At 43.5% G+C, this 17,078-nt stretch overlaps 1 protein-coding gene across 1 annotated transcript; it reads left to right on the top strand.

Annotated features, from left to right (window-relative positions):
* The first annotated feature begins 13,213 nt into the window (after nucleotides 1-13,213).
* LOC129869448 (tetraspanin-10-like) lies at nucleotides 13,214-15,410 on the top strand. Its single transcript, XM_055943880.1, has 3 exons — nucleotides 13,214-13,663; nucleotides 14,031-14,647; nucleotides 14,993-15,410. Exons 1-3 carry the CDS (start codon nucleotides 13,574-13,576, stop codon nucleotides 15,297-15,299), a joined length of 1,014 nt encoding a protein of 337 aa, XP_055799855.1. The 5' UTR covers nucleotides 13,214-13,573; the 3' UTR covers nucleotides 15,300-15,410.
* Nucleotides 15,411-17,078: the final 1,668 nt, after the last annotated feature.

Raw genomic sequence — 17,078 nt, 5'->3', positions numbered from 1 at the left:
TATTGATGTATTTGAATCTCACAGACCAATGCTCTCTTTGGGACAGTTGAATGTTGACACTAACCTTTTTTGACACAGGAACCAAAGCACTGACTGGAACCAAAATGTTTGTTCCTAACAGAGACTCAATAAAATAGACCATGTATCAGTGAAACACAGTCTCTATTGAAATAGCAGGGAAGGGGAAACATTTTGCCACCCTACAACATTTTAATAGCAGGGAAGGGAAAACATTTAGCCACCCTACAGCACTTTTAATAGCAGGGAAGGGGAAACATTTTGCCACCCTACAGCACTTTAATAGCAGGGAAGGGGAAACATTTAGCCACCCTACAACATTTTAATAGCAGGGAAGGGGAAACATTTAGCCACCCTACAACATTTTAATAGCAGGGAAGGGGAAACATTTAGCCACCCTACAACATTTTAATAGCAGGGAAGGGGAAACATTTAGCCACCCTACAACATTTTAATAGCAGGGAAGGGGAAACATTTAGCCACCCTACAACACTTTTAATAGCAGGGATGGGAAACATTTAGCCACCCTACAACATTTTAATAGCAGGGATGGGAAACATTTAGCCACCCTACAACATTTTAATAGCAGGGAAGGGGAAACATTTAGCCACCCTACAACATTTTAATAGCAGGGAAGGGGAAACATTTAGCCACCCTACAACATTTTAATAGCAGGGAAGGGGAAACATTTAGCCACCCTACAACATTTTAATAGCAGGGAAGGGGAAACATTTAGCCACCCTACAACACTTTAATAGCAGGGAAGGGGAAACATTTAGCCACCCTACAACACTTTAATAGCAGGGAAGGGGAAACATTTAGCCACTCTACAACACTTTTAATAGCAGGCGGATGGGAAACATTTAACCACCCTACAACATTTTAATAGCAGGGAAGGGAAAACATTTTGCCACCCTACAACATTTTAATAGCAGGGAAGGGGAAACATTTAGCCACCCTACAACACTTTTAATAGCAGGGATGGGAAACATTTAGCCACCCTACAACATTTTAATAGCAGGGATGGGAAACATTTAGCCACCCTACAACATTTTAATAGCAGGGAAGGGGAAACATTTAGCCACCCTACAACATTTTAATAGCAGGGAAGGGGAAACATTTAACCACCCTACAACACTTTAATAGCAGGCGGATGGGAAACATTTAGCCACCCTACAACACTTTAATAGCAGGGAAGGGGAAACATTTAGCCACCCTACAACACTTTAATAGCAGGGAAGGGGAAACATTTAGTCACCCTACAACACTTTTAATAGCAGGGAAGGGGAAACATTTAACCACCCTACAACACTTTTAATAGCAGGCGGATGGGAAACATTTAACCAGCGTCCATCACTTATTACGACCAAAGGTTTACAATCTTATGATGATTTATCACAGAAAAGTGTATTACTGTAAGGTAATGACCAGTGATTACAAGAATAAGCTTTGTTGGTAAAAGCTTTTCAGGTAATTTGCGATCAAAAATATTGCCCCTTTGACTGCATTCAGGTTATTCTACTGGCAGAATATTCCTCTACTGAGAGACCAGAGATGTAGAAACCAGATAGAACCCATTCCATGCAGCCACGTGCGGTAGAAATAACCTGATCCCATTTATCACACACACACACACACACACACACACACACACACACACACACACACACACACACACACACACACACACACACACACACACACACACACACACACACACACACACACACACACACACACACACACACACACACACACACACCAGAGAAAGCTAGGTGCAGGTGAAGGCATTCTACACATCAATATAACTAGATAAGGTGTAGCTGGAGTGAGATTGAGAGGGCCTGAGACGCCCTCTGGAACGGAATTAAATGCATCATGTTTTCTCAAAATGTGAAATTCCTCCAAACATTTAAAGTCTCTTCCTATGGTCAAAATTACAAAAGTTTACATTATATAATGCACAAATATTCATCTTTACATCCACCAATCACCCCTACAGAACACCAGAGCCAATGGTGATATACTGAGAGGCTGAAGGCGTTTAAACAGGTTCAAAACAGAGAAACTACTGCTGCCATTCATCTCGTAATATCTGAATATGAAAGTGGGAATACCTGACATCCAGCCAGGAGAACTGGGAATTCACCCTGTTAGCCAGCACAGTACATAACTATGATGAGAGGAGGAGAGAGGAAGAGGGAGAGGGAGAGGGGGAAAGGGAATAGAGAGAGAGAGAAATAGAGTGAGTGAGTGAGAGAGAACGGAACTGTACTGATATGTATTGAAAATGATTCCACACGTCAGAATGTGTGGAAAACAGACTACGCTTCAAAGCTATGCTTATTTATCCACAGATACGACAAGCTAAGACGAGATAAACTAACTGTATACTTCTCCAAAACATTGGCCCTGTTGTCCACTGAGATGGTTCACCTCTAGCTCATAACACATGACGACTGGGTTCTGTCCACTGGCCCTGTGGACCACTGAGATGTACCATACACATGATGACTGGGTTCTGTCCACTGGCCCTGTGGACCACTGAGATGTACCGGACACATGATGACTGGGTTCTGTCCACTGGCCCTGTGGACCACTGAGATGTACCGGACACATGATGACTGGGTTCTGTCCACTGGCCCTGTGGACCACTGAGATGTACCGGACACATGATGACTGGGTTCTGTCCACTGGCCCTGTGGACCACTGAGATGTACCAAACACATGATGACTGGGTTCTGTCCACTGGCCCTGTGGACCACTGAGATGTACCGGACACATGATGACTGGGTTCTGTCCACTGGTTCTGTGGACCACTGAGATGTACCGGACACATGATGACTGGGTTCTGTCCACTGGCCCTGTGGACCACTGAGATGTACCGGAGACATGATGACTGGGTTCTGTCCACTGGTTCTGTGGACCACTGAGATGTACCGGACACATGTTGGAGGCAGGGAGGAGGGAGGTGTGTTGTGTTCCAGTCGAGGACAGACACTGAGACATGTGTGTGAAGGAACATATCCAGACCTGCTGTGGGTGACAGACATGTATTACCTGCTGTTTCAACACTAGTGAGATTTCATGAAGACTTAATAAGGAAAGAAGGGTTATACCATCATTATAACAAAGCATTGCAGCTTATTTCAAAATCATTTACTTTTCCACTCATTTTAACAGCTAGGACAACGTGACTATAACGTATCTATGATCATACAGAAAACCTTCCTTACGCCAAGATACTTCAACTGGTAAATATCATCCCTTACCCCAGGATACTTCAACTGGTAACTATCATCCCTTACCCCAGGATACTTCAACTGGTAAATATCATCCCATACCCCAGGATACTTCAACTGGTAAATATCATCCCTTAACCCAGGATACTTCAACTGGTGACTATCATCCCTTACCCCAGGATACTTCAACTGGTAAATATCATCCCTTACCCCAGGATACTTCAACTGGTGACTATCATCCCTTATCCCAGGATTCTTCAACTGGTAAATATCATCCCTTACCCCAGGATACTTCAACTGGTAACTATCATCCCTCACCCCAGGATACTTCAACTGGTAAATATCATCCCTTACCCCAGGATACTTCAACTGGTAAATATCATTCCTTACCCCAGGATACTTCAACTGGTAAATATCATCCCTTACCCCAGGATACTTCAACTGGTGACTATCATCCCTTACCCCAGGATACTTCAACTGGTAACTATCATCCCTTACCCCAGGATACTTCAACTGGTAAATATCATCCCTTACCCCAGGATACTTCAACTGGTGACTATCATCCCTTTTCCCAGGATACTTCAACTGGTAACTATCATCCCTTACCCCAGGATACTTCAACTGGTAACTATCGTATCTTACCCCAGGATACTTCAACTGGTAACTATCATTCCTTACCTCAGGACACTTCAACTGGTAACTATCGTATCTTTCCCCAGGATACTTCAATTGGTAACTATCATTCCTTACCCCAGGACACTTAAACTGGTAAATATCATCCCTTACCCCAGGATACTTCAACTGGTGACTATCATCCCTTATCCCAGGATACTTCAACTGGTAACTATCATTCCTTACCCCAGGACACTTCAACTGGTAACTATCATTCCTTACCCCAGGACACATCAACTGGTAACTATCGTATCTTACCCCAGGATACTTCAACTGGTAACTATCATTCCTTACCCCAGGACACTTCAACTGGTAACTATCATTCCTTACCCCAGGATACTTCAACTGGTAACTATCGTATCTTTCCCCAGGATACTTCAACTGGTAACTATCATTCCTTACACCAGGATATTTCAACTGGTAACTATCATTCTTTACCCCAGGACACTTCAACTGGTAACTATCGTATCTTACCCCAGGATACTTCAACTGGTAACTATCATCCCATACCCCAGGATACTACAACTGGTAAATATCATTCTTTACCCCAGGATACTTCAATTGGTGACTATCATTCCTTACCCCAGGATATTTCAACTGGTGACTATCATTCCTTACCCCAGGATACTTCAACTGGTGACTATCATTCCTTACCCCAGGATACTTCAACTGGTAACTATCATCCCTTACCCCAGGATACTTCAACTGGTAACTATCGTATCTTACCCCAGGATACTTCCACTGGTAACTATCATTCCTTACCCCAGGATATTTCCACTGGTAACTATCATCCCTTACCCCAGGATACTTCAACTGGTAAATATCATCCCATACCCCAGGATACTACAACTGGTAAATATCATTCTTTACCCCAGGATACTTCAACTGGTGACTATCATTCCTTACCCCAGGATATTTCAACTGGTGACTATCATTCCTTACCCCAGGATACTTCCACTGGTAACTATCATTCCTTACCCCATGATATTTCCACTGGTAACTATCATCCCTTACCCCAGGATACTTCAACTGGTAACTATCATCCCTTACCCCAGGATACTTCAACTGGTGACTATCGGGATCATAAAGAAAAAGGAGCACTCTGTTGCTGGGTAGATCTGATAGATTTATTGATGGGACAAGTAAACAATCGGCTGATGTTACAGCATGAATCACCTTCATTAGAGCCTATCTATGATCATCAATATGAATGAGGTGTGAGGCACAGGGAGTCCAGCCCTGGTTCTTCCAACCCTGGCCTGAGCTGGTGGTTCTTCCAACCCTGGCCTGCTTGATCCTGAGCAGTAAAACTATAATCCCTTCCAGAGCCCTGGGTGCAGGGCCAGCTCCAGCAGCTTCATCAAGTACCTCCCTACAGCCCAATCCAACACAGCACAGCCCTGAATGGGGAAAGAATGACAGCACAGGACCAAGGTGCCAAGGAGAAGGGGGATATCACACCATCTCTTTCGCTCTCATATTGTTCACTTTACCTTCTCTCCATCTCTCTCTGTCTCTCATCATGCTCCTGTTTGTTGCTGATGGCAAGACATCTCAGTCTAGCTGATGGATATAACAGACTTATAAAACTAGGTCTCAGTCCTGTACTGGAAAACAATATCCTCTGTGTTCTAACTCTGGGGACCCAGGCAGCCTCTGTGTTCTAACTCTGGGGCCCAGGCAGCCTCTGTGTTCTAACTCTGGGGGCCCAGGCAGCCTCTGTGTTCTAACTCTGGGCCCCAGGCAGCCTCTGTGTTCTAACTCTGGGGGCCCAGGCAGCCTCTGTTTTCTAACTCTGGGGGCCCAGGCAGCATCTGTGTTCTAACTCTGGGGACCCAGGCAGCATCTGTGCTCTAACTCTGGGGGCCCAGGCAGCCTCTATGTTCTAAATCTGGGGACCCAGGAAGCCTCTGTGTTCTAACTCTGGGACCCAAGCAACCTCTGTGTTCTAACTCTGGTGGCTAAGAAAGCCTCTGTGCTCTCACTCTGGGGGCTCAGGCAGCATCTGTGCTCTAACTCTCGGGGCCCAGGTCGCCTCTGTGTTCTAACTCTGGGGGCCCAGGCAACATCTTCGCTCTCATTCTGGGGGCCCAGGCAGCACACGAGAAGACACACAGATCAGCAGAGACCCAGGCCTCTCCTCCTATTCCATATTTGACTATGTTTGACCAGGGCCCAAAGAAGGGAAATGCCAGATTGAGGCCAGATAGAAATGGACACCTGTGACATATGGTGGAGGATTTTCCATAACCCTGGACTAATCCTACACACACAGGAATACACAGTACTACACAGGAAGGGACAATACCACACAAGAAGAGACAGTACTAATCAAATCAAATCAAATTTATTTATATAGCCCTTCGTACATCAGCTGATATCTCAAAGTGCTGTACAGAAACCCAGCCTAAAACCACAAACAGCAAGCAATGCAGGTGTAGAAGCACGGTGGCTAGGAAAAGCTCCCTAGAAAGGCCAAAACCTAGGAAGAAACCTAGAGAGGAACCAGGCTATGAGGGGTGGCCAGTCCTCTTCTGGCTGTGCCGGGTGGATTTTATAACAGAACATGGCCAAGATGTTCAAATGTTCATAAATGACCAGCATGGTCAAATAATAATAATCACAGTAGTTGTTGAGGGTGTAGCAAGTCAGTCCCTCAGGAGTAAATGTCAGTTGGCTTTTCATAGCCAATCATTAAGAGTATCTCTACCGCTCCTGCTGTCTCTGGAGAGTTGAAAACAGCAGGTCTGGGACAGATAGCACGTCCGGTGGACAGGTCAGGGTTCCATAGCCGCAGGCAGAACAGTTGAAACTGGAACAGCAGCAAGGCCAGGTGGACTGGGGACAGAAAGGAGTCATCATGCCCGGTAGTCCTGACGCATGGTCCTAGGGCTCGGGTCCTCCGAGAGAGAGAAAGAAAGAGAGAAGGAGAGAATTAGAGAGAGCATACTTAAATTCACACAGGAATTCACACTTAAATACTACACAGGAAGAGACAGGTCTACACAGGAAGAGACGGTAATACACAGGAAGAGACAGTACTACACAGGAAGAAACATTAATACACAGGAAGAGACAGTACTACACAGGAAGACACATTAATACACAGGAAGAGACAGGTCTACACAGGAAGAGACGGTAATACACAGGAAGAGACAGTACTACACAGGAAGAGACGGTAATACACAGGAAGAGACAGTACTACACAGGAAGAGATAGTACTACACAGGAAGAGACAAAGGAGCTGATCATAGACAACAGGAAAAGGCGGGCCGAACAGGCCCCCATTAACATCGACGGGGCTGTAGTGGAGCGGGTCGAGAGTTTCAAGTTCCTTGATGTCCACATCACCAATGAACTATCATGGACCAAACACACCAAGACAGTTGTGAAGAGTGCATGACAAAACATTTTCCCCCTCAGGAGACTGAAAAGATTTGGCATGGGTCCCCAGATCCTCAAAAAGTTCTATAGCTGCACCATCGAGAGCATCCTGACCGTTTGCATCACCGCCTGGTATGGCAACTGCTCGGCATCTGACCATAAGGCATGACAGAGGGTAGTGCGTACGGCCCAGTATATCACTAGGGCCAAGCTTCCTGCCATCCTGGACCTATATTATAGACAGTGTCAGAGGAAAGCCCATAAAATTGTCATAGACTCCAGTCACCCAAGTCATAGACTGTTTTCTCTGCTACCGCACAGTAAGCGGTACCGGAGCGCCAAGTCTAGGACCAAAAGGCTCCTTAACAGCTTCTAAGACTGCTGAACAATTAATCAAATGTTCACCGGACTATTTCCATTGAAATTAGTTTTGTACACTGCTACTAGTGTTTATTATCTATGCATAGTCACTTCACCCCTACCTACATGTACAAATGACCTCAACTAACCTGTACCCCTGCACAATGACTCGGTACCGGTACCCCCTGTATATAACCTTGTTATTGTGTAACTTTCATTGTGTAACTTTTTATAATTGCATTTTTCTAAATTTTTGTATTTAAAAAAAAAAATATCGCAATCTTTATATATATATATATATTTCAATATTTTATTTTTTTACTTTAGTTTATTTCGTAAATATTTTCTTAACTCTTCTTAAACTCCACTGTTGGGCTTGTAAGTAGCATTTCACAGTAAGGTCTAAGCATTTCACAGTAAGGTCTACACTTGTTGTTGTTGTATTTGGCGCATGTGACAAATAAAGTTTGATTTGATTTGATTTACTACACAGGAAGAGAATTCCTCCTTTGGAGAGAGCAGGTAGGTCAGCTACTGTAATCACCAACAGATTAATTCTCCAATATGATAATGTACAGTACTGTGTGTGTGTGTGTGTGTGTGTGTGCGTGTGTGTTGGGGAGGGAGAAGAGTCCATATAGTATAGAAATAATTTTTCCCTCGTTCCCAAAGGTCCATTATAAAGAATGGACCACTAGATTGTAGAGTGTGTAAATAATTGAACGTTTTGTTTACAGTCAAATTCTAATTTGTTCACATCGGAAGCGTCTGAAGACTAGACTGATTTCATGGTTCAGGAGTTGATGTTGTGAAATATTGCAAACCCTGTTGAAGAGTTGAACAGAGTGAGGAGACCTGTGGGAACTGCTAATAGAAATCAGTATGGAGTAATGGAGTTGTTTATGTCCTCCTCTGAAGGAGCACTGAGCTGCATAGTGCACACACACACACACACACACACGCACACGCACACGCACACGCACACACACACACACACACACACACACACACACACACACACACACACACACACACACACACACACACACACACACACACACACACACACACACACACACACACACACACACACACACACACACACACACACACACACACACACACACACACTGCATGGGTTCTGGAGTCAGACAGGTTCCATGCTGAGAGGTGATTAGCTGTTTAACATGTTCATATTCAGTTGCTATAACAACACACACCAAAGTCAGCTGTTTACCATGTTCATATACAGTTGCTATAACAACACACCCCAGTCAGCTCTGTAACTTGTTCATAGACAGTTGCTATAACAACACACCCCAGTCAGCTATGTAACATGTTCATAGACAGTTGCTATAACAACACACACCAAAGTTAGCCGTTTCGACCGCTCTTGATAGCTGTTTGGACCCCTTCGTTCTATGGGTGGAAAAGTGTGTGACTGTGGTGGTCTCAGTGGAAACTCTCTGTCATTCACTGGCGAGTTGAGCTCGTAATTCCAGTAGAATAATTGTCTTATTAGAGCAGAATGAATCTGGTCACTGTAACTCACGTTCACCTCAAATCATTGATGGTCAATTGGAGGGACAATCTGTTCCAGAAAGAGTATAATCTACGAATTTCATGACTCTAGGTGACTGGCCATGAGGAGGAAGGTGTTGAGTTGGCCAGCCGTCCCAGAACAGCAGAAAACATTTCAAAAACTGGAAGATCTGCACATATTCCTCTCCTCAGGATATCTACCTCACCTGCACTGAGATACTCTGAACCAAAACAGGATCCAAAGCAACAAGAAGATCCAAGACAAATAGAGGATGAGAGGCCTGGGAGTAAAACTACAGGAGACCTGGACCTGAGACCTATCAGCTACCTACTGGGACAAACCTGGACCTGAGACCTACCAGCTACCTACTGGGACAAACCTGGACCTGAGACCTACCAGCTACCTACTGGGACAAACCTGGACCTGAGACCTATCAGCTACCTACTGGGACAAACCTGGACCTGAGACCTACCAGCTACCTACTGGAACAAACCTGGACCTGAGACCTATCAGCTACCTACTGGGACAAACCTGGACCTGAGACCTATCAGCTACCTACTGGGACAAACCTGGACCTCAGACCTATCAGCTACCTACTGGGACAAACCTGGACCTCAGACCTATCAGCTACCTACTGGGACAAACCTGGACCTGAGACCTATCAGCTACCTACTGGGACAACCCTGGACCTGAGACCTACCAGCTACCTACTGGGACAAACCTGGACCTGAGACCTACCAGCTACCTACTGGGACAAACCTGGACCTGAGACCTATCAGCTACCTACTGGGACAAACCTGGACCTGAGACCTACCAGCTACCTACTGGGACAAACCTGGACCTGAGACCTACCAGCTACCCACTGGGACAAACCTGGACCTGAGACAAACCAGCTACCTACTGGGACAAACCTGGACCTGAGACAAACCAGCTACCTACTGGGACAAACCTGGACCTGAGACAAACCAGCTACCTACTGGGACAAACCTGGACCTGAGACCTACCAGCTACCTACTGGGACAAACCTGGCCTTGGAGCCTGGAGGTGTCAACTCTGAGGTGATGGATGACTGGATCTCAGAGGTGGACTGCAGCACTTCAAATACAATGCTACTCCTGATTCCGATATAAACATGCTTCTGAATACATTAAATACATGAATCCATTGCAGCCCTAGATTGGTGTTGTGGGATTGACAGTGTAAAAAATGTGTAACCACTGATTGACAGTGTTAACAACGTGTAATCACTGATTGACAGTGTTAACAATGTGTAATCTCTGATTGACAGTGTTAACAATGTGTAATCTCTGATTGACAGTGTTAACAATGTGTAACCTCTGATTGACAGTGTTAACAATGTGTAATCTCTGATTGACAGTGTTAACAATGTGTAATCTCTGATTGATAGTGTTAACAATGTGTAATCACTGATTGATAGTGTTAACAATGTGTAATCACTGATTGACAGTGTTAACAATGTGTAATCTCTGATTGACAGTGTTAACAATGTATAATCACTGATTGACAGTGTTAACAATGTGTAATCACTGATTGACAGTGTTAACAATGTGTAATCTCTGATTGACAGTGTTAACAATGTGTAATCTCTGATTGACAGTGTTAACAATGTGTAATCTCTGATTGACAGTGTTAACAATGTGTAATCTCTGATTGACAGTGTTAACAATGTGTAATCACTGATTGACAGTGTTAACAATGTGTAATCTCTGATTGACAGTGTTAACAATGTGTAATCACTGATTGACAGTGTTAACAATGTATAATCACTGATTGACAGTGTTAACAATGTGTAATCACTGATTGACAGTGTTAACAATGTGTAATCTCTGATTGACAGTGTTAACAATGTGTAATCTCTGATTGACAGTGTTAACAATGTGTAATCTCTGATTGACAGTGTTAACAATGTGTAATCACTGATTGACAGTGTTCACAATGTGTAATCACTGACTGACAGTGTTCACAACAGAGATAAAGTAGATTTGTAAATACTGTGTTGTTGACTGACTGATTATTGAAGCAGAACAACAGAATACCTCTGAGCAGCTCCTGTGGAGGCCATCTACAATCGCTACAAGCTGTTAGGTTAGCACTGCTGCTCCCTGCAGGTGATATGAAGGAAGTGTTACTTCAATTGTACTACTGAAACTGATCACTATTAGTCCTCCAACAGGCCAGGTAGAAGTTCATAGACTTCACATACAGCATCATAATAATTACTTTCATACACTCTTATACTCCCTAGATCTCTATTATTCAGATGAACTATCTGTTGGGACTGAGTCCAATCTGACAGCCTCTGATAGTTTCATGACTTTGGGGTGGCAGGTAGCCTAGCGTTTAGAGCCAGTAACCAAAAGGTTGCTGGATCGAATCCCCGAACTGACAAGGTGAAAATCTATCTTTTGTCCCTGAACAAGGCAGTTAACCCACAGATATAATTTCTAGAGAATACTTTTTATTATGGGCTGGCATATCTAACCAGGCCCAGAGCTTCATAAATGGCACAACACCCACGCACACACACACACACACACACACCGGTTTAAGATTGTGACATTATATAGTTTATACATTTTATAAGAGATTCACATTTTCTGCCAAAGTATATTTTAAAAGAGACAAAGTATTTAGAGATATTTTACTGCATAAAGAGGGAAATAGACCACATCCCTGACCATACTGTTATAAAATTAAACCTTTCCTCCTCCTTACCCTACAGATCCTTAACGAGCTGGAATTGATTTTTGTTGTGTCCAGGGGTGGAATTCAAAAAGTTATTCTGGAAACTCAGCACTGTAAAATAAATAACCATGGGAATTCAACTAAAAAATTATACTAAAAATAATATTTTGTGTCTATATGTGGCTTTGGGATATTGGTTTCCATGGTTTCTCTCCATTTCCACCCCTGGTTGTGTCTAAATGTGGCTTTAGGATATTGGTTTCCATGGTTTCCCTCCATTTCCACCCCTGGTTGTGTCTATATGTGGCTTTAGGATATTGGTTTCCATGGTTTCCCTCCATTTCCACCCCTGGTTGTGTCTATATGTGTCTTTAGGATATTGGTTTCCATGCTTTCCCTCCATTTCCACCCCTGGTTGTGTCTATATGTGTCTTTGGGATATTGGTTTCCATGCTTTCCCTCCATTTCCACCCCTGGTTGTGTCTAAATGTGGCTTTGGGATATTGGTTTCCATGCTTTCCCTCCATTTCCACCCCTGGTTGTGTCTAAATGTGGCTTTAGGATATTGGTTTCCATGCTTTCCCTCCATTTCCACCCCTGGTTGTGTCTAAAAGTGGCTTTAGGATATTGGTTTCCATGCTTTCCCTTCATTTCCACCCCTGGTTGTGTCTAAATGTGGCTTTGGGATATTGGTTTCCATGGTTTCCCTCCATTTCCACCCCTGGTTGTGTCTAAAGTTTGCTGTTATTTTCACTTCATTCTTTTTGAAGTAATTATATCTACCATAGAGACACTCATTGGCTAAAACACACAACATGCTCACAACATTCTCACAATTCTGTATTATGATGTCATTCCACAGCCTCATCACATGGCTGTTGTGGATCAAAGTTGGGTCTGTTCCCTGAGCATCTCTTCTTCCTGTAACACTCGGGTGAAGTTGGCCTGAGTAGACACTGATCTTGGGTCAGTTTGGCCTTTTCCCCACTAATGGTTAAGGTTAGGATTGGGGAGGGTAAGCTGATCTTAGATCTGTACCTAAGGGAAACTTCACCCTGGAGTGTAACAGTCATTGAGGCGTGATCTGATTACTTCTTAATCGCCTCCACTGTGACTCTCACATGATGTTGCTGGAATCCCTGGGAGCCCTGGGCTTTATTCATTAGGAACCAAACAAAAGCAACGGTCCAAAACAGGGAGTGTTCTACATGAATTTGACCAATAAGAAACTCTTGTTCCGTTACAAGTTATTTTGCTACAGTGTAGATGAATGAATACACTCTTCTGTCTGTTGGAGCCCTGAGCTAACTACCCACCCACCACACCACACTGCATAGAGCTGTACTGACCTGGCTTCAACCACCTCAACTCTCTCCCTTTCCCCTCACACAGTCTCCTCTCCTCTCCTTTTCTCTCCTCTAGTCTCGTAAACTGACCGGAAGACGGGGAGAACTGCCTCTCACACATTGATTAGCTGAGGACAAGGGGAGAATCGTCCATCACACATTGATTAGCTGAGGACAAGGGGAGAATCGTCCATCGCACATTGATTCGTTGAGAGGACAGTGGAAGAATAGTTTCTGAGAGGACAGGAGAAGAATATCTTCTGAGAGGACAGAGGGAGAACCGTTTCCTGGCTGCTAGGAAGATGAGGAGGTTGCAGTCCATGAGATGGTTTAGTTTTCCCTGGTTGAGGAGAGAGACCTCACAGACTGAGACCAGCCCACTCATACCAAAGGTACAGTAACTGTATGTCCGTCTGACAACCTGCATACTGTTAGTTATGTACTCACTGTACATCATATTGAATAGAGTTTACAGTCCCTTCAATGTTGCAAGCATAGAAAAATAAATGAATAAAAGGACATGCAACCTTTAACCCTGTCAGTTTGACGGGTAAAGTCATGCACAAACTCCAATGGCTACCAGTCCACCCATTATGCCAGTCTTGACTTGGATGAGGAGACCCGTTCTATAGATTCTAATTCTATGGTTGCAAGTAGGCTAAACCTTAAGACAATGACCGCTACAGACTGAACTTGATGAGTTGTTTTTGTCTCAGTGAAATCTCATTGTTTATTGTCTGTCCTGTTTCCTCTTTGAAGACAGACACAGATAGAGAGTTGTCAGGAGTCCTTCAGGGGAATGATGAGAGCAGCACAGAAGAACAGGCTCCAGAACCAGGACCGAATGATGGATCAGGGAACCAGGGTAGAACCAGGGAGGTAAAACCCAGAGCCCGTAGCAGGCCCTTCTCCCTGAGAGACTGTCTTCTCAAGTACCTCCTGTTCTTCAGCAACCTCTTCTTCACGGTGCTAGGCCTGGTGGTCCTGGCCCTGGGACTGTGGGGCCTCATCAACAAGGAATCCTTCGCTCAGGAGAAAATAGGACAGATCAGCACCGACCCCATGCTGGTGTTTGTGATACTGGGCTTGGTGCTGTCTACCCTCTGCCTGTCAGGCTGTGTGGGGGCTCTGAGAGAGAACTGCTGCCTGCTCCAGGTCTTCTCAGCCACCGTGCTGGTCCTGGTAGCAGCCCAGGTCCTAGCGGCCATCGTGGCATACAGCCTGCAGGGACAGATAGAGGGATACCTGAGGTCAGGTATGCTGGCTGCCATGGTGCGTTACCAGGATGACCTGGACCTGAGGTTCATCACAGATGAGATCCAGATAGGACTGCAGTGCTGCGGGGCCGACAACTACAGAGACTGGGAGGTCAACATGTGAGTGAGATGTGACTGACCAGACCATTTACATGATGACTTGTGATAACATGGTCCATTGACTGACACACAGCCTTGTGAACTGATGTCTGTCAATGTGGGTTGTTACTATCATTTTGATAGTTTTGTCAGTTTTGAGCAGGTCTCTCTTGTAAAATAGATTTTTATCTCAGAGAATAAACTGTAAGAACAAAGATGAAATAGAATGAATAAAATATAAATCTGTCGAAGATAATATGTTACTTAACCAGAGTTATTGCTTTTATGTCACATAACATTATCCAAGCAGCCAATTGAATTGGTTACAGTCCTTGCTTCTCCCCTCCCATGTCCTCCTCCTCCCAGGTACTATAACTGCTCTGCCCCGGGGGTGCTGTCCTGTGGGGTCCCTGCTACCTGCTGTGTGGACCCTCTGGAGAACGGCACCGTGTGGAACTCCCAGTGTGGAGTAGGATCCCAGCAGCTGGATGAGTTCTCTGCTCAGAGCGTCATCTTCCTGGGGGGCTGTCTGGGGGGCATGTCCCGCTGGATAGAGCAGCACACAGGCCTGATAGGAGCCGTGGGTATCGTCCTACTGGGGATTCAGATCATCACTCTGTTCATCACCACACGACTGATGGATAACATCCAGTGCATTAAAGTTACAAGTTAATAAGACCCAGTGGAGTAAAGCTACAAGATAACATCTAGTGGAGTAAAGCTACAAGATAATAACATCTGGTGGAGTAAAGCTACAAGATAACATCTAGTGGAGTAAAGCAACAAGATAACATCTAGTGGAGTAAAGTAACAAGATAACATCTACTGGAGTAAAGCTACAAGATAATAACATCTAGTGGAGTAAAGCTACAAGATAATAACATCTAGTAGAGTAAAGCTACAAGATAATAACATCTAGTGGAGTAAAGCTACAAGATAACATCTAGAGGAGTAAAGCTACAAGATAACATCTATTGGAGTAAAGCTACAAGATAATAACATCTAGTGGAGTAAAGCTACAAGATAACATCTAGTAGAGTAAAGCTACAAGATAATAACATCTAGTGGAGTAAAGCTACAAGATAATAACATCTAGTGAAGTAAAGCTACAAGATAATAACATCTAGTGGAGTAAAGCTACAAGATAATAACATCTAGTGAAGTAAAGCTACAAGATAATAACATCTAGTGGAGTAAAGTTACAAGATAATAACATCTAGTGGAGTAAAGCTACAAGATAATAACATCTAGTGGAGTAAAGCTACAAGATAACATCTAGAGGAGTAAAGCTACAAGATAATAACATCTAGTGGAGTAAAGCTACAAGATAATAACATCTAGTGGAGTAAAGCTACAAGATAATAACATCTGGTGGAGTAAAGCTACAAGATAACATCTAGTGGAGTAAAGCTACAAGATAACATCTAGTGGAGTAAAGCTACAAGATAACATCTAGTGGAGTAAAGCTACAGGATAATAACATCTAGTGGAGTAAAGCTACAAGATAATAACATCTAGTGGAGTAAAGCTACAAGATAATAACATCTAGTGGAGTAAAGCTACAATATAATAAGATCTAGTGGAGTAAAGCTACAAGATAACATCAAGTAGAGTAAAGCTACAAGATAACATCCATAATGCAAGCTGGACTCTTATTATCACTATGTACTGATGGACAAAAACTGTAACCATGGAAATGTATTATGATTATTATACAGTAAATGTCCTGGCTAGTGTGTTAGTGGAACACTGCAATGTACTGGCTAGTGTGTTAGTGAATGTATTGGCTAGTGTGTTAGTGAAACACTACAATGTATTGGCTAGTGTGTTTGAGAAACACTACAATGTATTGGCTAGTGTCTTAGAGAAACACTACAATGTATTGGCTAGTGTGTGTGTTGTAATAGTGCAATAGAGCAGTGTTCAGTTAGGATTCAGTTAGAATTCAGTTAGGAATTCAACATGAAATTCCATCGGGGACTACGTTGGAAACAAGTTGAATCTTGTTGTTAAAGACAGGAAGCTGTAACAGTCTAGAATGTGTCTGCCAACAGAGAGATCTTACCAGTACCAAGATGATCCATCCCTGGAATATCATCTCCAAACCTGAGGAAAACAATCAACATCACTTTGTTATTATAGAACATTATCAGAACGACCAGATCATCAACTGTAAACCATCTAAGTGGTGTCACTGTTGAGGTTGTATGGCTGAACATGAATTGTATCACACTGTATGTTCTAATCATTATTCAAATAATAATTTATTCACCAGTGGTGACTAGTGGGCAGAGATATCGGAAGATCAGATCATTGCAATCAATTACATTTCAGCCATTAGAATAAGCCTGTACTCCTATATCATCACCCACCAGCCTCCTCTGTTCTCTACCCACAAAAGCATTGAGTACCACTGAATTACCTTGTAAAGAAATCAAATGAATAGTGCTGG

The sequence above is a fragment of the Salvelinus fontinalis genome, chromosome 2 (genome assembly GCF_029448725.1).
Source record: "Salvelinus fontinalis isolate EN_2023a chromosome 2, ASM2944872v1, whole genome shotgun sequence".
NCBI lineage: Eukaryota > Metazoa > Chordata > Actinopteri > Salmoniformes > Salmonidae > Salvelinus > Salvelinus fontinalis.
This window is presented reverse-complemented; position numbering and strand designations above follow the sequence as displayed.